This window comes from Platichthys flesus, chromosome 19, assembly GCF_949316205.1.
Source record: "Platichthys flesus chromosome 19, fPlaFle2.1, whole genome shotgun sequence".
Lineage (NCBI taxonomy): Eukaryota > Metazoa > Chordata > Actinopteri > Pleuronectiformes > Pleuronectidae > Platichthys > Platichthys flesus.
The window spans coordinates 5,430,335-5,455,140 of NC_084963.1; the positions used below are offsets into that span (position 1 = coordinate 5,430,335).

Below are 24,806 nucleotides of genomic sequence, written 5' to 3' on the forward strand. Positions count from 1 at the left end.
CCACTGTCAGCAAACCAGTTGCTCTATAATTAAAACCATGGGCGTCGATGTTTACGTTTCAGTTTTGAGTTAGTGTCGTATTATGTCACATTGGTAACAATCACAACTATACCACAATACAGGACACACAAAACATGTAATTTATAGAGAGACGATAGCACAATAATAACACATTCTTCACATTCTTTACACGTCTAATTCTAAATCCTTCTAAAGGTATATGCTAAATTTACAAGAACCCTTGAAATGAGAAAATATCTAATATATATTTAGATTGAACGGAATAATACAATAATAATACGGTAGTGTAATAAATTGTATATAGGGTAGTGTTATAAATATTGCATCAATAATTGTATTGTTTATATTATTATCATGCTTTTAGAAAAGTTTACATTTGACCAGTAGGTGGCGGTAACGTACCATTTTTAATGTCGCCACAGCCAACGCAGGAGAAGAAGACAGGTTTTGCAGCTGTTATGTTGTAAAACCTGTTTTTGACTGGAATGTGGTTTTAACTACATGTTAGCGAACTAACCGGCCGGACATGGACCAGCTGCCCGAACAAGGACGTCGACGGTCGGCCTGCGACTGATGGTGAGCGTCGTGACCCTGTTTCCATCGGTCTGTAGCTGGAAGTCCCACCGATGCCTGTCAGGGCTCGCGAGCAGCGCCAGCTAGCTGCAGGTTAGCATGTTAGCTTTGCTCCACCACCCCTTGAAACACAGTGTTTTCTGAGTCAATGTGTCTGTGGTGGTGTTTTTAGGGGTTTGATCTCACAGCCAGAGAGTTGAGGGTGTTACGTAGTGAGGATGAAGGGCAGGAACACGTGTAGAAACATCTGGATGCTACATCTCACATCTGGATTGTGCTGTAAAAAAAAGCTACTGTCCCATCATGTTAGTGTTAACACTTATAAACGTGCTTCTGCCTCACACCGACCTATTTAACCTTCTGTCCATCTCTCCAAACTCCCTCAGCCTTAGCTTCCCCCACCTCTTGCACCTGGACCAGAGGAGCCGAGAACAAGATGCTGCTGAAGATGCCCCAGAAGCTGCTGAAGTCGGCCAACTACATCGAGCTGGGCAGCTACCAGCACTGGCCCGTGCTGATTCCCCAGAATATTCGACTGTACACCTACGAGCAGGTGCCCCTCTTCCTCAAGGAGAACCCCTTCATCACTGATGGATACCGGGCCCACCTGCCCTCAAAGCTCTGCCTGAGGAGGTGAGGAAGTATTCTACATTTCTATCCAACAGTCCCCTAACAAGACCACTTTTAAATGATCTGGATTTGTGTTTGATCCACAGCAAATTACACATACGCCCTCAGGTGTATCCTGCTGAATATCAGGGACAGGAAAAACCAACGTTTTGTCGTCTTTTTTTTTATGCACAAAGTTATATTTTTGGCTCACGTGTAAATTTGTTGTATCTTCTTGTCCGTTGCAGTATTTTCATGATGTCCAATGAGACGGTGAATATCTGGAGCCACCTGCTCGGCTTCCTCCTCTTCTTCTATCTGGGCGTCAATGACGTCACCTCGACCCTTCCAGCCTCTGGAGCCAAGAGAGAGGACTACGTCATCTACGCCATAGGGCTGTTCTGCTTCCAGGTAATGGTTTTATCTGACTATATTTCTTTCTTATCTGTTGCTTTTGTTATTTTGGTTTTAAGTGTGCTTCAAACTTAAAGAAATTACCTTAATGTACCTCTCCCAGAGACGTTACTCACAAGAAGAATAAACATTATCTCATCTAAATATATGTGTTTAGGATTCTAGTACAGAACCTACCACAGAGCTGTTTGCTCTACGCTCTGATTTACATTACATTCCTGTGGGTTAACTGGTTCATTGAGGTTTTAAATTCCTTGCCACAGGTGCCTTCAGGCCCCCCCCACCTGCTCAGGTGTGTAAACTATTGTACGGGTAGTGGAAAAATGCAGCAATCTCAATGTACACCACAACACTGTGTGTTGACACAGCTACACCACAACACTGTGTGTAGTGGTGTAGCTGTGTCGCGCCTGTATTGTAGGTTGTGTAGCAGCTGATAATGAAAAAGGAAACTTGTTGATATAGTTGTGTAGTCTCTGTTCTCCTCTCACCTTCCTCCTATAATCACATTAACTGTCCACATATACGTACGTTATGCGTATCTGGAATATCCTTATAAATCATTATTTATTGAGGTATGTTCCTGTGTGATATTGGTCAGAACATGACTTTGTTAACTTATAATAAAAAAGCTAAACTTAAATTAAGACTTACTTGATGAAACCAACAATGGCTTCTATACAAGGTGGTTTAAACATGATGGGTTGGATGTTGTATGTAACATTACTGTGTGTTTTCCTCCCAGGTGTGCATGTTGTGCTCAGTGGGTTATCACCTGTTTGCCTGCCACCGATCAGAGAAGACGTCCCGTCGCTGGCTGGCACTTGACTACGCGGGCATCTCCGTTGGCATCTTGGGCTGCTACGTCCCCGGGATCTTCTACGCTTTCTACTGTAACGCTGTAGGTGTGAATACTCAAGGCGACAATTTCTACCTCGGTGATGTAATATTGGCCTTTATAAATGTGTCACAACTATTACAGCTCTTTAAGATAAGGCTGGTAAATGATCTAAACCTGATAGTGCTCTGATGGCTGTGATTTGAATGTAAATATTCTCTTTTTGTTTCCCGTCTGGCAGTTTTGGCGACAGCTCTACCTGCTGACCGTGCTCTCCCTGATCCTCGCCGTGTTCTGCGCCCAGGTCCACCCCCGCTATCTCAGCAACGACTGGCGACACATACGTGTGGCCATCTTCTGCTCCGTGGCTGGCATCAGTGTGATTCCCGCCTGCCACTGGGTCGGGGTCAACGGAGGGTTCACCTGTGAGGTTGTACAGGTGAGGAAATGGGTCATGTTGTTTTTTATTATCGCTATCATTTGACCGGACCGGATGCTGATTTTCCATGCAGTTGATTTCACTGTAGATGATTCACTCCCCTGACCTGAATGTTCAGTCACACAGATCCTGTTTTTGTTGTTGTATGTGCAGCTGTTCCTGCCTCGTGTGATAGTGATGTACCTGATTGCTGGATCTGCGTTCCTGTTCTACGTCACCAAAATCCCTGAACGCTATTTCCCTGGTGAGTCGTTCATTAAACCAAGTGAGAAAAGATCAACTTTGAACTTCATCTAAACTATTGACAGAGCAACGGCCTTCGTTGCTCTGTCAATAGTTTAGATGCAGTTCAAAGTTTAACGTGTAGTTATATAGTTGAGCTGTTAAGAACAAAATCAACAAATGCCCTCTGTGGTTTATTCTCCACCTTGTTGCTCTGTCCTGAACGAATCCCCTCAACGCCACTAGAGGTCTTCGCATCAGAGAAACTGTAGCAGAGAAATCTGAAGGTTTGAGGTCAAAAGAAAGTCAGGGCAGATTTCTCCTCAGCGATTTAAGGCAACATTATCTCAAGTGAACTGTGCCAATACATTCAAAATGTTAAAAAATAATAATACAGAAAGAAGTTCTTCAAGTTTCATCTCGGTCAAAAAACACATACTTCCAGAAACTGTAGTGGATAAGACTCATGATGTGTTAATGAAAGCGTATCTGTTTAACACATTATCGATTCTACAGTTGAATAAGAAGACACAGGACATAATATAAGAACAGATAAAAAACTTTAATAGGATCATTTTATTTTAAACAGTTAATGTGGTGATTTATAACTTGTTTATGAATTTTTTTTTGTAAGATAGCTCTCAACTCAAGGTCCTTTTATCCTCTCCTATAGGCCAGCTGAACTACCTTGGCGCCAGTCACCAGGTGTGGCACATACTGGTTGTGGTGATGTTTTACTGGTGGCACCAGACGGCCGTGCACATGATGCAGTTCAGACACAGTCAGCCCTGCCCGGCCCTCACCAGCAGCAGCTAAGTGAAAACGCATCAGGAAAAGTGTTGTTTTCAAAGATTGTAGGTAAACAACCAATTCAACCAATTCAACTAACAATGTAAATATCAAGAAGCGTCTAACCAGTGAAAGCACAGGTTTGTCAACCACTAAGCAGAGGCCCTGAGACTGGGACAGTACTGGGGCACCATTAGCTTTCACTCCAATCAGCCAACTTTGGCCAGGTGACTTTACTTATCCTAACAAATGTGTAAAATATCAAAATCATCAAACCTTATGACTTGTGAAATCGGCATAAAAGTTGTCGGATTCTGCTGCACCACAAAGTTTCTCCCTAATTATATATATAAATATATATATAGCAACCGCTGGTGTTGCATTGTAGCCATTAGATCAATGCATGATGTGGGAATTTGTATTTATCTCTTGAAACAAACTGAGCTTTGATGTTTTTCTAGACCATCATAATCCACTAGATGGTTTCAACTGTGATTTTTACAATTACGTTTTACAAATCATTAAGGCCTCTGTGAACAATGACTGCTGCCTATGACTTTGGTTTATCTATCATTTCGATTAGATTATGTGAAACGTCTGGATAAAAGGTGGAAAGCACTGAAAATATCATAACTACTGGATATTCAGCATTTGAAGCTTGTGAACAAATAGTTAAAGGGCGGAAGAGAATCACTCTGCCACAACTGACAAGGTTCAGAACTGACAAACTCTTGGAACCTTTTGTCTTTTGAACAAATAAGCCGTCAGTTAAGGACAAAAATAAAACTGAAGTACTCATTTGGACAGAAGGTGGTTTAAAGAAACTGCTCAATTAAAAACATATCACTCTGCGATTAACGTTCTGCTCTGTGAAAGGACCTTTGATTGAGCCCGGGGTTCATGGAAGTCACGTTTTTGCTGACATGTCAGTGAGCAGGCGAACGGCCACATGTCAGCTCGGTTATTGGCACAATCCTGAATCAGCTGTAGTTTTTGTCACACCTGAGGTTCATCTGCCATAAACTCCTCATAAAGACTGAGTGTGAGGAAAATGATCATCTACTTGATGCCTATGTTTAAATAAGGCCTGCGTTAAGTTGTTGAGGTAACGCATTACACTTCCATATTTTTATATTTCATGGAGCCCGACCGATGTGGGTTTTTAGTGGTCAATGCTGACATTCCGATGCGATTTATTGGCTGATAAAGGTTTAAAAAATTTTCAATTATTTTTTAAATGTCACTATCAAACCCTTATGACAGAGGTTTTGATATTTTATAGTTTAACCATAATCTTTATTTTAACTAGTAACAACGATACAAACAAAGGTATTATATGAATTTTACTTTTAGGTGAAAAGTAAACATAAATTCAAATCTTTTCTGCATTGTTTCTTCTACAAAATTAACGTTTTCACACCGACAAACAAATGTTGACACTGATATGTCTGTGAAAGGCTCCTATCGGCGAAACAACAAACCGGTTGGGCTCTAATATTCAATGTCATGTTTTGTATCTGTTTCCATCTAGTTTTTGCCGTGTCTGTGAATCATTTGCCTTATACTGTTTTGAGTATTTTTACTGTATACACGCTCCTACAATCTGTGTTTGATCAAGAACATAATCCAGAACAAAATGATCAGAATCCTCTTTCCTGTTACCCAAGGCCAGTATGTGTTTTATTCCTTCCCAGTGAGATTTAATCCTAAGCGATGAATATCAGGACGACTCCACTTATTGCTGGAAAATGCAGCGAACATGCAGGTGCTGAGAGAAGTGACTTTAATTTGCCTTCTTTATATTTTGTGTGTGTATATTTTATTTTGACGTGGCCGCCTGATGATCACAAGCTGCTCGATCTTTTACGTGAATGAACCTTTTGATTGTTTTATTTTTGCTTGTGTGTGTTGCGGCGCTGACTTAACGAGATGTATGATATTTATTTCAGTGCCTCTTTGAAAATATATTTTTTAAATATTTCACATGAATAAAGAATGCTGGAAAATAATTTACTAGTGAGTTTGTTTTCTGATAACTTGAACCACTCACCTGCATTTAAAGATGGACGACATGACGACGCCCCCAAAATGGAAGCCAAACCATCTTGATCGCCCCCAGGTGGCTTGCTACGTTATACGTCATACATTTTAGTACAACGTCTACTTAACCTGCACAACATGTTTATCAGGTTAATCTAAGATTCCCTGTTTGGCCCTTTGCATATTCGTGTGTGCATATAACCACTGTTGAAGAGATGAGTACACACTCACACATCCAATGAACATTCAGCGTGCTCCACTTCGTCGTCTCTTCTTTCTCTTGTCATGAGTCACTAAACAGAAATCACTCACAAAAGGGTCTATTATCGTTTATTATTATTATATAAATCGATTTCTACTTCTATACTAAAATTTTAACATGGAAAAAAAACGTTTTATATAAATTTTTCTAAATAGTTTTTTTTCTTATCATGGATTCATATGATAAGTCAAACATGAATGTTATACATTTTCCTTGCTCGCCTGCTGCACTAATTCCACAGACAGGAGGGAAAGAACCGTCCCCAGCAGAGAGACAGAGGCACACAGCTGTGAACAGCTGTTTCTACAAGCCTCCTCCTCCTGCTGATGTTAAGTAATTATTGTGGGTACATTGAAAGTTACATGTAAATATACACAGCTTTGTTTATAATTCAGTTATGAAAACTTTCAGTTCAACTAAACGCTGCTGTCAACTTTCACACAGTTCTATATACGATGGTGTGGAACTGCTGTTTGAGTTTGGCTGCTGGTGACAGAACACTGGACTGAAAACAGTAACAGAGGATGTGTAATCATTATGCAGCAATTTCAGGTTAAACGTGCAAAAGTTTAGGTTTAAAAAAAACAAACTTGTATTTTTGCTTTGTGGAACGTTTTCTGTTCAGTCAACTTAAATAATAATTGTTGTAAGTTACATGGTTTTTGAACTCAGCGGCCTCCTGATGACTCAACACATTGAAGGCAAAACCAAATGCTCATCAAAACCTCCTCTTTTCCTCTTCTCTATTGTGGATAATGCTCATGTCAGCTTTATTTAAGTGGGGCAAAACAATTATGATTTAATTTCTATCATTTAGAGTCTCTGCCATCTTATTTGGTTCCTGAAATATGATAATTATGTCAGAAAATGATAAACCATCTCCTCGTGTGATAATGAATGTTCATGTGCTGCATATACTGCAATAGGCTATACTAACTTTTAATAATATTTCATTATTGAACTAATCTCGTCATCCTGTCGTCATGTATACCATGTGCTTACAGATAAATGGCTCTTCTAAATAAGCTGTAAGTCCTTTCTATAGTCTTATTGGTTGTAAGAGCTAACACAGTACTACACAATATAAAAGTACTTTACGTGACTTCATAGCTACATCATGATGTTGTTGTCGGAAACTGTTTTCAGACCATTATCTTATCTTTGAGCTACCGTCGCCAAAAGTTAATCATCTACAGACCCTTCAGTTTAATATTCTCTCTGTGACTTGTAAAAATTCAGAAAAGAACATACCCTGCTTGCACAGCTGTTAGCCATTTATTGTAGTCGTGATTCAAGCGTGACACTATCGCACATGTTAACTTATTTAATCATTGATAATCTGGGTTGAGACAAACATTTCACTCTCAATGTTTACAGTTAATAAGTTAAACGAGGGGCCAGTGAAATAAGCTAAAATACAACCTGCTGCAGTGCTGTAATTTAAAACCACTCAACTTGTATAAAGCCGACAGTCAGGGTTTTAAATTATGAGGATTGTGTCTGTACATAATGTCTGTGATTACATCACAGACCAACACATGTAGTTGTGTGGAGCCTGACGCAGCAGAACAGGGATGCCTGGTGAAGCTGCTCAGGTTCTCTACACTAATCCTCATTCTGGCAAACAGTTGGCCGTCTTTAACGACTTGAGTTTAACTATGTTGTCTGCGTTAACTCAGGCTCCTAACGTGGAAGATGGCAGCATCATATCCAGAATATTTTGGCTTAATTTCTGGTTTGTGGGAGGAAGTGGAGACACGTCGTCCATTTTTATATCCAGTAACTTACCCTTACCCTGAACAAAATGAAGTCAAAGACACAAGTGGTTCATTAAAAATGTTCTCAGTTTAATTCAAGTACTGAACATGAAGGCAGTTTTGTTGAAATTCAAACACTTTGTTTGAATTAATACACAGAAATGTATGACGAGAGAACAACTGTATGAAATTACAAAATGTTAATCTTCAAAAGTTACAAACAAGAATATCCACATCTTGTTACGATGCCACTTGACCTGCTCGTCTTTTGGACGATCAAAGTTAAAAACTAATCCTTTAAATTCAACTGCTTAAATCTCCATTTTATACATCACATTAAAACGGCAGATGAAAAGTGTTGAACAGAGAAAATGTCTCAATCAGCTGCTTCCTTTTGTCAACTCAGCAAAAATCGACATATCATGAAGCACCAGTCGTTCTCCTCCAGCATCTGACACTCGCTCCCAGACGTATATAAATCCCAGATATTTATATAACAGATCATAAAACTGTGAAACAGGGCCAGAGTACAAGTGTGTTGTAAAGAAACACAGTTTGAAAACAAAGCTCCGTCGGTGTCAGACTGGAGATGAAGAATCACATCGTAGCACAAAGAAATGCTTCTTCTCCAAAAGTTGAATTAGTCTTTTAGAAAGTATTGAGGCCCATATTGGGACTTAAAGAGATTAAAGGGCCTCTGCACTCCACCACCAGGGTGACTGATATTGTTCACTGGGTGATGAACCCTTCTCCAGTCGGTGCCAGCTTGATGCTACCGGCCCAGAGGTGACTCTCGATCTGAAGACAAGTTAACATGTTGTTAGCTTGAATCAGAGAAGCTGGATGAAAAGCAAGATTTTATACAAAATAATTCCATACAAAGTCAGACTAAATGAGAAACTCTAACAAAGTCAGTACAAGTTTAAATTCGACACTTTCCACCTCTGAACATTAGACGGTTAATTCAGGAACATGTCCATCACTGCACTGTCATTATGAATCAGCCTCAATGGCACTATTGCCTAGGAGCTTTCCACTGTTTGCATAAAGAACTGCAGTGTGAACTGTATGAAACAGCGAGCTGCTCATGTCTTTGTCATCCTTTCCAAAGAACTGTCCCTTCCTCAGGGTATCAATGACGGAGGTGTTACAGCAGGCGAGCAGCAAGCTCACCCCGATCTCTTTATATTCCTTAACTAGCCCTTTGTACGCGGCCAGCCCTGCTGAGTCTATGAAAGGGACGGCAGAGCAGTCTAAAACTATCGTGTGGAACTCCAGTTCTCTCTGGACGAGTCCAATAACCACATCTCCGTTGGATTTATCCCCGTTTGCTTTGGCCTCCTTCAAGAAAACCTCCTTGGCTTTTCTCTCTGCCTTGCTCCTCCTGGTCACCTCCAGGAAAGGCTCGACTCCGACAGCTTTGTAGAGCGACTTGAGAAAAGAGTCCTTGTTGGCGTAGTACAGAGGAGCTTGGAAGCAGAAGACCTGAACCCCCGCTGGTGGCAGGAGGTCCTTGTACTCGAGCACATCCTCGTAAAGATCAGTGTCGCTGGCCCGGCCCATCAGAGAGACCTGTCAAAGGACATCAGATTAGATTAGAAGAGTTTACGGATATTAGTCTTTCACTGAACTCCACACATTTCCCTCAAAAATGTTCCAGTGGGGCTTTATGTGAGAATAGCAAATGTCAGAGTCAGTTGCTCTGGAAAATGAGAGGACGAATAATGTTCTAACCCTAACCCTGCCCTCCACAATGTTCTGCTGAGATCTTTATGTGTGAAAGGCTTACTCCAGAGAGTTTCCCAGAGTTCATGTCTGAATACAGCTTAAGTAATTGATATCAACAAATCATTTCTGATGTGGTGGAAGTTCTAGTGTGCAAGATCTACAATTCATTCTCAATACTTTCTACTATTTACTGTCATTGGTATTAGTTTTCAAAAACCAGGCTTTAGTTTCTCACCTTTGGTTTCTGGGTCTTATAGATGATGCACATCATGGAGAAGACGACGCCAACCAGGAGGCCCAGCTCCACACTGATCAGAGCGGTGCTCGACATGGCGACCAGCCACACAATCGCATCCCCCCTGCTGGCGCGCCACTTAGCCGGGACGTCCTTGAACTTCCTTAGTGCCCCCCGAAGGCTGACAATGATGATGCAAGCGAGGACACATTTCTGTAGGGCGTAGAAAAAAGGTGCGAAGAAGAGGAGGACAAGAAGGACGACCAGGGCGCTGATCAGGCTTGATACCTGATGAAGGTGCAGAGAAATGGGGAGAGACGAACATAGAGGGAAATGGAGGAGAGAAAGATTTAATGATGAGCACCTTCCACAGTTTAAATACAGTAGGTTTTGCTGCTCTGATTGTTGAGACGGCACAAGTGGCTTCAAAGAAGACCGAACCCGTCCTCTTTGCACAGGAAAGCTAGAACATGCTGTCAACTAAAGGATCTTCAGGAAATTATTACATTTGCAGCTTTAACCACTTGGATATGACCATTTTTCACATCTTCATTCACCTGTGTCTGGCAGCCCGTTGAATCCTTCACCATGGTTTTTGCCAGTGCTGCACTGGTGGTGAAGCAGTGGAAGAAGGAGGGGATGATGTTACAGAAGCTGATGGCCAGCATCTCCTGGTTGGGACGGACCGTGTAGCCGTTTTTCTTTGCGAACATTTCAGACAGCGACACGGTGAAGGCAAAACTAGAAGATAAAACGTTTTTGTTTCCATTTCAGGATTTTTCCAAGAATTTAAAACATCAACATTTAAGACATCATATTGCAACTTGAGTTTTAATCAGTGCTGCAGTACCTAATGACAGCCAGAGGAATGGCATCGAGGGCCACCCGTGGCATCAGAGTAAAGCTGGGCACCTGGGGAGGGACGAACCCTGTGGGGATGTGACCGGAAACGCTGGAGCCATAACGGCTGTTGAGATCACCAAAATGGCTGGCCAGTGTAGCTCCTGCCACGACCACCAGCTCAGTCGGCAGAGGGATCTTTAAACGATCCTTGTAGCGCTCCTGGATCTCTTTAGCTCCCACTAGGAATCAAAATATGTAGTGTTATTCCATATTCAAGAAATGTACAAACTTCCCAGGTTATTTTTGGAAATAGAATCATTAATGAAAGGAGATAAAGTGACTGAGAATCTGGTGGGAAATTTTTAAAATAGAGAGTCAGTTACCCATTACGAAGATACAGATGACACTGGTGATGAGGTCACACAGGTTGGTCTTGTGGATGTTGCTGAGGATGTTGATCCAGGTGACGACGACCGTGCCGTAGCCTTGGTACCGTGGAATCTTGAGACCCAGCAGGTATTTAGCCTGAACGGTCAGAATGGTGAAGGAAGCTCCTGTGGCAAACCCGTCGAGCATGGGGGCCGAAAGGTAGACAGAGACGAAGCCTAGCCGAAACACGGCCATCAGGAGCTGGTGAGGGGATGTAAAGACTAAGAATCTGAAGTGCTTTGAGATGCCTTTAAATACCAGTTTCTTTGACAGTAAAATCGAGATTCAACTTTACCTGGTAGACGCCTGCTATGAATGTGACGGCAGCAGCGATACTGATGGCGTAACACTCCTTCCCGCACTGCAGGCCCATTAACTCCACAGTGTGCACACCCGCCGTGAGGTTAACGCCCATTGAGCCGTTCAACACATCAGGACCCGGAGGTTTGGAATCCTCACTGAGGTCGAAACCTGCCAGGAACACCTCCCGATACACCACCTGCAGACAAACACCAATGATCAACAGATGCTGCTTATTCCCCTTCGACATTTCATTCATCAGGTTTTCACTTAGGTCTGATCCCTTTACCTGTCCGACCATGAGGCTCATGAGGCTGAAAATCCCCACAGAAACATGTCTGGACGTCCCCATGAGGAAGTAGATGATGTTGGCGTAAAATGAGGTGTATAAGCCGTAGATGGGCTCCACCCCTGCCAGCAGGCAGTAGGCGATGGCCTGCGGTACCAAGATGATACCCACAATCAGCCCGGACATGACATCGCCCCAGACATACTCTCTGAGTTTGTACTTAGGCAGCCAGCGCACCACAGGGAAGAACCCGGTCAGGGTGGACCGGACCCTGGGCACGGAGCAGGTCAGGCCCTTCTTCAGGTTGGATTTGAGGAGTGAAACTGCGGAGGGTCGCTGGCGGACCCGCCGCTCCAGGAGAGGTGGCCAGGCCTGTGTGGTTTCTGGGACCTTGGTGACGTCCTCCATGGTCTTTAGCAGGAAGAGGAGGCAGCAAGGAGATGGGAGGGGGAAGAGGAGGTGGACAAAGTTGTCAGCTGTGCTCCTAGAAGGCAAAAAAGACAGAAAAAGGCAATGGAAAGGAATTATTAGTGGAGATGCCTTCAGGCTGTTAACTCCTGTCGGGTCACTTTTATATTTGCTTCTTAACGGTTTTGTTATTCCTCTGAACGGCTAGCTTGCCTTGCTAGCTAGTATGTTCTTTCCATGCTTTCAAGGGTGCTTTTCTGTGCTTTCTACTGCAGAAAATTGGGAACCTTTGAAATTATGAAATGTATATAAAGATGGACGACACAGCAGCTTCCCTAAAGTGAAGGCAATTCAGGGGCTGTTTTAAACATCATCAAAAAACCCACTCTCTCATGGTGAATTCTCTGGGCAATATTCTGCATTCTCACTAAGTGGCTTGCGGCAAATTCTAGAGAACACATCCCTGGGGGTTATCCGGAGTTCAGTGAATATCTGCAAACAGCTCATGTTAGTGGCTGGGACATGACAACTTAAAACAAACTGTATTTTTCACACAGGAACACAGTGTTTTATAAAGGTCTAAGTTCTGTTTTCCACAGATGATGACACCATGAACATGATGAGTTGGTGTTTAAAACCCATAACAGACACTACGTCACTAAATGAAAGCATGTGAGCAACGCCTCCGTGTCACAGCTGTGTCTAACGTGACATAACCACGTTAAATGATATGTTATCATCCTCGACCATCACTACAACACAGACGGGCTGATTTACACTTCCTGTGGCAGCCCTGAAAACTCTCCCTGACTGATGTGTCAGAGGGATAAAGAGAAATTATGTAAACCTCAATCAGATCAGCTGTAAATATGTTTCATCGTCCTTCTGTGTTTTTTATTCACTACAGAAATAAAGACTCCGGCAGTTTCTTTGTTCACTAATCATTCACTGTGCATAGAAACAAGCCCTTAGAAGAAATTAAAACAGAGTCTGTGTTCATGTGGGTGTTATAAATCCCAACCTGACTTTATAACCGATGGAATCCACAGGTGACAAACAATGAGCCTGTGCAGCTTCGAGCCGTAAAGCACAAAATCAAAGAACTTCTGCAAGAGCACAATAACTACATTGTTTTTGTGTTCAACACAAACAGATAGAATTGGCGCGACTACACAAGGTTTTCTCTCAATAGAAGAAGAGAAATTACATCTGATTAACGGACAAACACAACAGGAGTTACACTTAGGACCACTCTGCACCAAAGCCTTTAATTTACACATGTGTCGGGCGTGGACAGCAGTGAATTGATTAAAGCTGCATCTCTGATCTGTTTCAAATCAATGTCCTGCTTTTAATCCTGTGATAGAAAAGCTCCTCACCGTGTCTAACAAACGACCTGAAGTTACAAGGGGCACCTTAATATGTAAATGTTTCTATGGCGTCATCGTAAAAACACATCTTGTGACTGGAAGCTGACTAATCCTGAGCTCCTATAATAACATTTATATCATCATTATTTAGGGTAATTTTTTTTTAAAACAAAAGTGATTTAAAATCTTTCATTTCACAGCAGTAGCTTCTTTTCTTTTTCTTTATCAACTACAATTTTAGTTTATAATATATAAAGTAAAAATGATTCATACATTCATTCATTAAGTTTTCCACATGCTGAATCTGTGAAATCAAACTGAAGTCACTATTCCACATAGGAAAAAAATAAAATAAAGATATAATATAAAAAATCTGTAATATATTCATGTTTTATCAGTGATTCAAAAATATATTTTTTATACGCTTCTGTATTTGAATCATTTGTTTCATTTTAGTGATGCACTTTGTTCTCGGTTGAAACACAAATAATGAAATGTGACAATAAATGTGATAATTATTGATCCAATGATGTGATTTTTTTAAATTTTGATATAATAAATACTGCGATCTGTCCAGCTCCATGTTGTAGACATCTGTTCACCTGCAGCAAATCCCTGTCATCAACACAACAACTTTTAAACTTTCCTTTTGATGAATTTTAAAATTTCCAGTGGCCACAGAAACCAACATCAGCCACAGATCAATCCAAACTGTAACAACACACATTGTCCCAGTGAGTAAAGTGTGATGACGCACTCACCTGCAGAGACACACCACAGAGACAATGCAAAGTCTCTGATGTGTCAAGTTAAAGAAATCAGTTAAAAAAGAAAACGTCCTCTCCCTCTCTGACTCTCTCCCTCCTTCTTTTCCTCTCCCTCTCCCTCTTTCTCTCACGTCCCTCAGACAGCAGCAGATATGAATGGGATCCCTGAAGGATAATTAGTGAGATAAGAGCAGCCCTTCGCTTCTCTCACCCTCACACTGCTTCCTATTGGCTCGCTCACCGGCAGTGGGTGGGACCTGCCTGTGATCATGTTTACAGAGTGGAAATGAGCACAGACTTGAATGTTCAGCATCTTATACTCTTTAAATACTTCCTGTTGACAGAGTGAGCTACAAGGCAAACAGAAGATAAGACTTGTGTCTGTGGTGCAACTAGTGAAGACATTTCTATGTAATCTGTGTGAAGTGCAGGGAAACGACCCAAATCTAGACCCCACATCAGATGGGACCTAGAGGGAGAGTTCATCCAAAAGTGAAAACTCACTCATTATCTACTCACCACTATCCCACAGGGTTTTTTATGTTTGAAAAAGTGGCCACCATTCAATTGTATTTCATTTGGCTGGAATGCTGTTTTACCCCTGAAACTCCTTTATGGACTCCAACACTTAACCCACCACCTCCATCGGCGTAGTGGTGAGGTGATAATGAGGGAACTTTAATTTTGGGGGTGAACTATCACTTTCAAGTGTTTAGTTCTATACCTAATGTGGACATACAAAATATTTGTGACTTGAAAAAGATTAAAACACGTCCAGGTAAAATGTTTGCAGAAAGGTTTCTTATAAGTTTCTAAGAAGGAAATTCCGAAGTCCAACCTAATAATCTCTTAATATAGAGCGATAAGAAACTTTACAGTACTCTCACATGTGTAGAACTTTTCAACGTGTATTTTCACATTTCTACTTTTGTCGTTCAACCACAGTTATTTTGCAACATCAATACACATTTAATCAAAATTTAACTCTTAGATTATGCCTTAGAGTTGACAAAATAAATGTCAATGAGCATAGTTGGGTTTAAAAATATATTGTTATCTAATGTGTAGATACAGTGATCATAGTAAAATAAAGCATATAAAACCATGCTGAATATAACATGATCTTTATAATAAATAGTGTCTGTTTCACGTAGGAAAATGAATTTAACAATGTGAAAATCTGCAGCATGATAGAAACAACCTGTGAATCTCAGTAAATATTATTAATTCTGATAAGAACTCAGTGAGTCTGTGACGTTAACTCAGAGCAAACAAAGGATTTTAGGTGTTGGGGTCGAGTGTGTGTGTGTGTGTGTGTGTGTGTGTGTGTGTGAGTGAATCTTTAACACAAAACCTTCAAAAGTGAACCGACTGCACTGAATCACTATAATCCCCAAGCGACTTCGGAGCTTTTTATTGCCGGAGCTCCTCTGATAGCTTCACTATCAGCTCAGGTGTACGGCTGATCAGACCTCAGAGGAATGTTTGTATAGACCTGATGTTCACTAAGCCCAATTTATTACTCAGCATAAACAGGTAGTCAGGAAACTCAATGTTTATGAACAGTGATGCGTTCACTTACTCCTTTATGACATGATCATGGTATAGTAATTTATAATTTGCCCTCTATTGGTGGCTGCAGTCAGGTACATAGGTACGAACAAATTATAAATAAAGTGCTATCTGTTTATTTTAGTAAAATATATATAGTTTATTATCTTTATGTTCATTTTATTAAAAATGTAAGGCTCAGACAAGATGCATGTGTCGGAAATGTTTTTGTGTAATATAAACATACAAATGAGCTGGTTTTGTATGACAGTCTCACCGAGAGTGTTTGTGTGTGTTTGTGTGTGTGTGTGTGTGTGTGTGTGTGTTTGTATGTGTTTTTGTGTGTGTCCTTGTGTGTATTATTTTAGACTGAATGGTGTTATTGTCGGTGTTGGTGTGAACTTGTGACCGTTAACGTCTTTATCTCCCTCTGATACACTCACTTAAGATTGGATTGTGAGGTGGCGGTGGACGTGACCTCATCAAAGCACTATAAGATCACAGACACCTCCTGCTGATCAAAAACTTATCACGTGACCTTATTGGTTTCTGTCCGGCCTATCACCTTGTTTGATCCCTCGCTCACTCATCCTGCTCCATCTGAGGGAGGGGGGGGGGGGGGGGGGGGGATTACTGCTCTGCCCCTTTAAATCCACCGGCTGCCTCCATCTGTCTGCTCCATAAAACTCCATCCATCAGTTTCCTGGTTTCAAAGCACGTCAGATGGTGGAGAACTCACCCGGAGAGGAGGAGCAGCCTGAACAGGCAACGTCGGCCATCGCTCCCTGACTGGTGCGTCCTCATCCACCTCCAGTGTGTTGCGTTCCTCCTCACCACTGTGCTCCACTGTGCACACTGTCTGCATCTTGCTTCTTCCTGCTTCCTTCTGCAAAGCATGATGGGAGCCGCCCCCCCTCTCCCTCTCGCTCATTCTTTTTTGTATTTGTGCAGATTGGAGCCAAGCGGAGGGGGAGGGGAGAGAGGAGAAGAGATGGATGGAGGGAGGGAGGGAGGGAGGGAGGTGGGGCAATGGCTGTGGATGATGGTTGCTATGGGGATTTTACTCCTGCTAGTGTGTGTGTATGTGTGTGTGTGTGTGTGTGTGTGTGTGTGTGTGTGTGTGTGTGTGTGTGTGTGCGTGTGCGCAGAGATTATGTCTCAGGTCACATTTTCCAAAATCCACTGTCACTCTGCCCCGCTGCTCCCTCTGTGGTTGGTGGAGAACAAAATAGAGCAACGAAAGAAAAGGAAATGTCAGGAAATCTGAAAATGAATAGACTTGAATTTGTCAGTAGACGTCAATATGCTTCAGACATATTAATATACTATTATAGTAATATATTCTAGATGTTAGATGCACAATTTTGTACCTGTCTGCTAACATGTGGGTGTCATCAAAAGATATGTCACGACATTTTGTTCCTGCTGCAGTTCGATTCCATAATTTCATGTTGTTCGTTTGTGTATTTAACCACCAGTCAAACTTCACTACTTAGAAAACGTGTTCCGCAAAACGTATGGATAAAAAGTCAAAAAGAGATCAGTCTGAATCTAAATTAAGATTTAAACATGAGGAGCTCTGATGAGAATTGTCATCCAGCACCTTTTCCCTTTTGAAGTGATTTTAACCTGATTACAGTTCAACCTGGTGCCCATATTAAGATCTGATCAATCTGTTTTTAGCATATTTTAAAGTTTTTCATATGATATATTAAATAGGCCAAGAAAGAAGAAAGAATCAACCCTCATACTTGTTTTTGTTCCTCAGACCTTCGCCAACACAGCTTTGTCTTTTGAAACCCAAAGTTACGTCTCAATAACCTTCACTTTCAACCTCTCTCAGGGATTTCAAGGAGTCTGTCCAAAACACGGTGTCCCCAGGGGCCCGTCTTTGACTTAATAACTCACTTAGTTGACGGTAAATCTCTTTGCCTGTCAAGGAGCGTAAATGTTTAAGGCAGATTACAAAACACACATCCTGCCCAGGTTGTTGTTTTTCGTCACACGGATCCTGAAAGGTGAAGATGTGGTTGAAGAGTTGTTAGTGAGGTTAGGTATGAAGAGATCCTCCTGTTGACTCAAGTGCACAAATCAGTGACAGATCCAGTTTTTCAGAACGTGTCCCACGTCAACTGATCATTAGGTTTTTTGTTAAATTATAATCAGAAGCACAAACATCTTATATAGAGTCTGTGTCATGCAGGTACATTTTAAAAGAATAGAAAAACAGGATTGATCTTGAACACTGACAAATACATTCAAACAAAAAATTAGGTCAGGAAATTCGTGTTTATTTTTATTTATCAGTTCCATTTTATTTGAGCTCTTGTCTTATTTCGCTTGCAGAATTTTTGATTTAAAGTTCAAATGTTAAATATTCTTCATTATCATTTCACTGTTTTTTACTTTGGCATTTTTTCCTCCTTACAAACAGAAACAGTTCCTTTGAAATCCTTTCAGCTGAATGGAACTCAGCCATTAGTCAGTCATTAAGCTTTTATGAGCTATAACTGTGGCTTTAATAATAATTAACATAATATGCCTCATTGACTGTTAATGCAGTGAACCCTTGATATACAGAAAGAGATAGTATAGTATTACAATATTTACAGTCATAGGTCGGACTCTTTGGGTCTTCCACATGTATTTTAAATCCAGTTTTGCTGCAATAATAAAAAAAAGACCAAACTGCTCTTCAGTGACATCTTGTGGCAGAAGTGTTTCATCACCAAGAAGAGAAAACCCGAGGGGAAGACGAGGAGGAGCTGTTCTGTCCAATCTCAAGGTTTTTGCCGAATCCTTTGTCCAGATGGGAAAACGACAACATTGTGTATTTAGGGTTGTCGACTGCTGGGGTTAATGGAGAGAAGGAATCTGTTATATAGAGATGATGGGTGGTCAGTGATGCTCTGGGGGATTGTTGGGCTCCTATTTCCTTTTCCTTGATGTTCTTTATTATTTGTACTTTTTGAGTATTTGTATATTTTTTTTGTGAGTGTGTTTTTTCTTTCATGGAGAATGAGAAAAACATTTGCTCTTTTGAGTCAAAGACTTTGGCGTAGTAATGCACGCATGGACTTTCAAAAGTTCACTCACTTGAACAAACAACATAAAGGTTCAGCTTGTTCTCTATCGATTCTGTTTTTCACAAGAGAAAGAAGTTAGTTGTTGATTTGGTAAATCTACATCTGATCAACCCTTTCAGTTCCAATAAAACTCAAGTTTTTCCATGATCACCATCTAACATGTCCAGACTGATGTTAACGTCAAACCTTCACAAGGAGACAAGTCATAAATCCTCTGGAATCACATTTTTCAATCCTTAACTAAGTTGTTTTTACAACTCATGAGCTGATTACACTGGAATCACGCTGTCAGATGACTGACTGATTTCCAGCAGCCCATAGAAGGATTTTAAAACCACTGGATCTGCGGCTGGTGGAGTTTAAAAATAATTAGATGCTAACTCCAGATGAATCTAAGGCCAAGATGCTTTTAGAAAACCCGCATCCAGCTCTGACACTGAGGCAGAGCTGGTAAGATCTTCATGCTCAGTGTTGGAGCTGGTGAGTTTTCAAAGGGTTCGCATAGTAATGAATTCCTCCTGTGGGATTCCCCCTGATTGGTTAATGGCCCACAGACTCAGGGTCAGTGCCAATCAAACCAGCAAATGAGCTCAAAGTTATTTTTCAGCCAAGGGAGAGATGACGGGGATAATCATGTTTGCTGTCACCAAATTGGCTTCCTGATGAGGGGCTTGGTGTGTAACCGCCACCTGCCACCGGCAACAATAAGAAAGGCTTGATAAAAATGGTGCTTAGGCCCACACAGCGTAATAAATCCAATCACCTAAAATGGCGAGATTGTTTTTTGATTTATTGATTTTTATTATTGTGTCATGCACATTATGTGGCCGACGTAAAACAGGTTATCAAGACATTAATAGCAGCATCAATAACCATCTAAACTATTAAACCTTCCTGAAATTGTATCCAAGATTAGGAAACAAAGGTAGAAACTTATACGCATTGAAATTAAACCTATTCAATATGACATGAAGTCAGCAAGATGGCCACACATTTTATTTTGGGGGATCACTGCTTTCACAGTGTAAATTAATTGACATTTCTCTCTTTAATTTAAAGATGTGTTTATTTATTAATTTACTTGGAATTTGTTCCAAAAGTCTTGTCATATTTTAATTTAATTCTTCTCTCAGTTTCCTCTGAACGGTAGAAACTCAAACTCCAAAAATGTCCACATGATCCAGAAATCAATCCATTTACAGCGTTCTGAGTCAAATGCTCTGTTTATTCATCATCTCCATCACACACAGCAAACACATGACTTTGGTGAATTATTCAAAGTTGTCACATGTTGTAAGAAGACATTCAGTTATCTCTTCATCTCTGAAGCAGGGTATCGAGGCTCCGTCAGAAGAACGTTAGTCGTCTCTTGTTCTCTGAGGCCGAGGTGTCGACAGACGCTGAGATAAAGCTGCAGATCTCGGTGAGGACAGAGTGGGTTGGTTGGTTTCACGCCTTCGATGTTGTGACAGAGAGTGAGACCAACACGGTCGGATGCTCAGCGCTTCTTGGCTCATCTCTCCCAGGATGCATCTCTTCATCTCCTCAGACACATCGATCTGCATCCGCCCACCATGTTTCACCTGTTTCCTATTTCCGTCACCGGAAATTCCCGGCCCACTCACATATATCTGTATAATGTATATAAACCCGCCACTGTCCCCAGCTCCTTATGGGATCATGTGCTTATCTTCCTGTGTGGTTTCCTGTGTGACTGCCACCGGAACACAGAGGATGTCAATCAATCTGCCTGTAAGTCTGTTTTTATTATCAAGTCTGTCATTGCATCTACATTTGGATCCACGCGTCGTCTGTTAGAGATAACTCTGATCTGTAAACTGAGATTTAAATCTATCCTTTAACTCTTTTTGGATAAAAAGTATATTTAATAATGTTAAGTGTCACCATTGCAGTTATTTATTCAGGTGTTGGAGACATAATGAAATATTAAAGCTGAGTGAATTTAGCATTTTCCTCCCACATGGTCTAAATCCACTTTAGTCACATGTCAGTGCAACAGTGAGTTTGATTTGAGCTTTACTGTCCCCTAGTGGGCACAAATCAATGCATATTCATATATTATTACATTATATTTATATGGTTGTGGAAAATTCCTCATTTTAGAATTTGTGTTTTGTTTAAACTAGGAAATGAGCATGCACAGGAATGCAGATGAAGTATGAGGTTTATATTCCTCCAATATAAAGTTATTATGTAATATCAATGGGATATTTTAGGAGGGAACTCTTAAAGTTTGTTGTCAAAGTGAAATAATTGCAAAATAACTTGAGTCTCATTCTCCAAATTCATGTGTGATGTTTTTTTTTATTTCGTAAACCTCAGGTGGTGTCAAAAAATGTTTTTCTTATCAAAAAACTGACTGGGAAGAGTCAGTGTTTAAAGCCGTAAATCGGCATTACTGTCCTATGAAGCACATCAGTCAGTTCATAATGATGAATATGATTCATTGTTATTGATTTGATGCTGTAAAGTCACTGGTGCAGCTGGGAATGGTCCCAAACATTGACTCAGCTTCCTTTGAGTTTTGGAAAAAAGGAAATATAGTTACGTCAGAAAGCTTCATGATGGACAAAAGTATTTTTGATTTTGATCTTTTCATTGGAAGTGTAATAAATAAGAGGAATATAGAACATCGTTGGCCTCATCATCTTAACTTATTTACTCAGATTCACGAGAAATGAGAAAAAAGTAGGGTTAGGGTTAGTTTTTTTTTTATCAATTTCCAGATGTATTTATTTTTGGTATTAACAACACAAATGACAAAATTCTTCACATTAATATCGTATTATCTTCCAATACATTATACTGAAATTGTGACTTAAAAAATGTACAGTAACATTTATCCCCCCCCCCCCCCGAGACCCGATGAAGCTGACCAGTATTTGAATGTTAAAAACTCTAAATAAATAAGTTAAATAAATAGCTTTATTTCAATGCTTAAGAATAAATGTAAAATATGAATTACAATACAGTTTTCTGGGGCTTTAGGCTCGATGCTCTGATTAAATCAAACTGTAAACTCTTCTGTAGAACCTTGTCTTGGTTGTTTCCATTTGCAGTTCAGTTTCCACGTGTCGGACCAACAAGAGCAGGAACCATTCGACCTGCAGGTACCGAGCTCTCACATACAACTTCCTACTGGATCATAGAACTTTACATTTTTTCATGCGCTTCATACAACATCTGCATTTGAAGACGCTGCTCATTTCAGAATTCTTTCAGATTCTGCTCGACTGTACGTTCAGTGCTTTGTAACAAACTCTTAACTTAACAGAGCAAATCTTCACACGTCATCGTTGCTTCCTTCAGGATGAAGATGATGTTCAGACTAGTTTTGTAAAAATGTCCATGTTTGCACAGGAGGACGTGACCAGAGACACAACACACTTTAAAACTTTCAACTCACAGTAAGTGCAACGTTACTTTGTGCCGTGGAAAGTGTTTCATCACAGTTAAACGATTTTATAATAAAGCAACTTTTCCATGTATCTGTTGGATACAAATAGGAATGTTCATTTTTGATGATGCATCCAGCCGCTGGAGTGTTGAAGAGTCCCGGTGAAGACGAGTGTTGCTGGTAAAAATGTATGAATGCCGTAAAAACAGTTGCTGTCATTGGTGTGAACCGGCACCAGTTGCTCTCTGGGTTGAGCTGTGGTAGATTCTCCCGTCTTGTTCGTCGGAGCTCATAATGTTCTGTAGTTCCTGGACCCGTGACTTGAGCTTTACATCCTATGATCCAGATGTTTGATTGAGAACAGATGTGTGTTTCAGTCCATGAACACAAGCTTTCTAGAATCAATACTCCTGCACCAGTGTACTTCACTCGTCTCCTCTGGGGAGTCCGATCTGGAGAGTCCGATCTTCAACACTTGTGCCACTGACCCTTGAATTTCCCCCGGACGACATCACCATACATGCATCACAGCAGAGGATCCTCATCGGCTGATTATAACACAGCTCCTTCATCGTCCACTCGTCCTCATTGTCCCCCAACAGAGTCCTGGGACTCGTGCTCGTTCGCCAGTATCGTCCGCCCGTTGTCACTGTAGCTCCGGTTCGGCAGGAAGGACAATCTGAAAAGAGAGACGCAGAATTCTTTAGTGAGGTCTTAGAGGAGACATGAGAAGTTTAAAGAGACAGCAGCTAAAACCAAGTGTTTCAGACAGAGGCTGAACAGAGGAGCTGCAGCAATAGGAAGTGGTTGTGATATGAGATATGATAATAGATTGATGCAAGGAACATTTTTCAAAGAAAAGGTCATCTGACATGAAGGAGACACATCAGCAGATCATCCTATAGAGTTTTCTGCTCACTATAAATTGGAATGTCACCATGTCAACACGTCTTTTATCATGGAGACATAATTAAGGATACATCCATATACATGTCATATCTATTCAAAGATATCATGATTAAAATAGACTTAATACCACGATTAATCAACTTTAAGAATCACTTGAAAAGGTCAAAGGTCGGAGTTTCTGTGGCAGGATCGGTGGGAATAGAAGGAGAAGAAGGAGGCATGGGAAATGAGACAAGAATGACTGGGAACCACTGTCGACATTCTTCTCAAAGGAGGTAGCAAACTCTTCTGCAAAGAGAGGACGAGGAGGAGGAGGAAGAGGAGGAGGAAGAGGAGGTGGAGGGAGCCAGGAGAAACAAGTGGTCCTGAAGGATAGAAACAAATCAAGTTTAATGTTTCAAAAGGACAATTTGGAATTTGTTTTTACAGCAATAGTTTATTGAAAGAACAAATTTCAAATATGAAAAAGGTAAATATTGAGTGCTTTAGTGAGTTTGTCGTGTATTTTCTCAGATCTGTTTAAGACCAACTACTGAATCCAAGAAGCCAGCTGCAAAAATGTTCTGGTGTAGCTCTCTGGCAGCCATGACAGTTCCTGAGGACCACAGAAACAAACGTACCAGAAATAGTGATATTGACAACCTATACAGCAACAGAACAACCTCATCAAATTTCTACATTAACTGACTTAGACTGAGCAAATAATCACAAACAATTTTTTGCAAACCTATGATTGGATATGTGCTTTTCTGCCCCCTGCAGGAGAAATTAGGGCTAAACCTCTTTTCCTTTCTTCCTTCTCTTTTTATTGGAGACCTTACCTTTTCTAAACTGATTCAAAATGCAAAAAGATTCTAAGAGAAAGTCGCACACTTCTCCTCAATCATGGCAGCTTTTACAAAACCCTTGAAACACAAATTTCTCATCGTTGGCGAAATGGATTTTGAAGTGTAAACACATTTGAAGTCACACGAGTTACATCTTGTGTGTAATGAATCTTTACACCAGTTTGTCTTTGCTTTGTAAATTAACATTCACGCCAGTTTACACTGTGTCATCTGGGCAATGGGGGCAGATAAACACAAATGTCCTGTAACTTCTCCTCTTCTGTTTTGTGTGTTTTCTGTGGAGGGGACTCTGTTTACTGTCCAAACACAGCGCTGCCTGTCTGTCCGTCCAGCCACCCGGCTGTCCGTCACACGGGCGTGCTCTGGGATTCCCAACATCCTCCAGCCGGGGGGGGGGGGGATCTGTGCCAATACAACACCGGCCTGAAAATACTGAGGAGGAAACTCAGGGAAACCGGACTACAAACAAACATGGAATGAATCTGAGGTCGCTGCTTTGGCAAATATGCTTTTGGAGGAAATGTTGTTCTCACCCTGGAAACACTATGTTCCAACGCAGGATGTGCAGAAGCCGCAGAGGTTGAGATTGAAATGGGCTGTTGGGGCTTTGACACAGAGAGACCAGCGTTCTTTATCCCGATTGAAATCGATTAGACGATGA

General features: G+C 41.0%; 3 protein-coding genes across 5 annotated transcripts in view; 1 reads left to right on the plus strand and 2 right to left on the minus strand.

Annotated features, from left to right (window-relative positions):
- Positions 1–431: 431 nt before the first annotated feature.
- LOC133975560 (progestin and adipoQ receptor family member 3-like) lies at positions 432–5,914 on the plus strand. 2 transcript variants are annotated; one of them, XM_062413540.1, is made up of 7 exons: positions 432–687; positions 981–1,227; positions 1,452–1,614; positions 2,363–2,518; positions 2,697–2,894; positions 3,048–3,138; positions 3,790–5,914. In XM_062413540.1, exons 1-7 carry the CDS (start codon positions 648–650, stop codon positions 3,930–3,932), a joined length of 1,038 nt encoding a protein of 345 aa, XP_062269524.1. In that variant the 5' UTR covers positions 432–647; the 3' UTR covers positions 3,933–5,914. The 2 variants fall into 2 exon arrangements, with proteins under 2 accessions (XP_062269524.1, XP_062269525.1); XM_062413541.1 differs by having other exon boundaries at positions 432–597.
- A 2,118-nt stretch (positions 5,915–8,032) lies between these two features.
- Positions 8,033–16,742, minus strand: slc26a1 (solute carrier family 26 member 1). 2 transcript variants are annotated; one of them, XM_062413444.1, is made up of 8 exons: positions 16,624–16,742; positions 11,789–12,272; positions 11,495–11,698; positions 11,154–11,400; positions 10,778–11,009; positions 10,485–10,668; positions 9,928–10,215; positions 8,033–9,536 (listed from the first exon to the last, which is right to left on the minus strand). In XM_062413444.1, the coding sequence occupies exons 1-8, from the start codon at positions 16,686–16,688 to the stop codon at positions 8,958–8,960; spliced, it is 2,283 nt and encodes a 760-aa protein (XP_062269428.1). In that variant the 5' UTR covers positions 16,689–16,742; the 3' UTR covers positions 8,033–8,957. The 2 variants fall into 2 exon arrangements, with proteins under 2 accessions (XP_062269428.1, XP_062269429.1); XM_062413445.1 differs by lacking the exon at positions 16,624–16,742 and adding an exon at positions 14,328–14,630.
- Positions 16,743–21,853: 5,111 nt separating this feature from the next.
- The window catches only part of si:dkey-247m21.3 (5-hydroxytryptamine receptor 4), a 30,094-nt gene continuing 27,141 nt past the window's right edge, over positions 21,854–24,806 (minus strand). The window contains exon 7 of the mRNA XM_062412300.1: positions 21,854–23,067. Coding sequence (XP_062268284.1) covers positions 22,974–23,067 — 94 coding nt within the window. The 3' untranslated portion in view covers positions 21,854–22,973. The remainder of the gene's footprint in view (positions 23,068–24,806) is intronic.

Excerpts from the sequence above, each read along its gene's own strand:
- LOC133975560 (XM_062413540.1), top strand. The coding sequence starts at position 648 with ATGCCTGTCAGGGCTCGCGAGCAGCGCCAGCTAGCTGCAG. Across the intron at positions 1,615-2,362 it reads TAGGGCTGTTCTGCTTCCAG|GTGTGCATGTTGTGCTCAGT; the intron begins GTAATGGTTTTA and ends TTTTCCTCCCAG. Across the intron at positions 3,139-3,789 it reads CCCTGAACGCTATTTCCCTG|GCCAGCTGAACTACCTTGGC; the intron begins GTGAGTCGTTCA and ends CCTCTCCTATAG.
- slc26a1 (XM_062413444.1), bottom strand. The coding sequence starts at position 16,688 with ATGAGGACGCACCAGTCAGGGAGCGATGGCCGACGTTGCCTGTTCAGG. Across the intron at positions 12,273-16,623 it reads AGGCTGCTCCTCCTCTCCGG|GAGCACAGCTGACAACTTTG; the intron begins GTGAGTTCTCCA and ends TTTGCCTTCTAG. Across the intron at positions 11,699-11,788 it reads TGAGCCTCATGGTCGGACAG|GTGGTGTATCGGGAGGTGTT; the intron begins GTAAAGGGATCA and ends GTTTGTCTGCAG.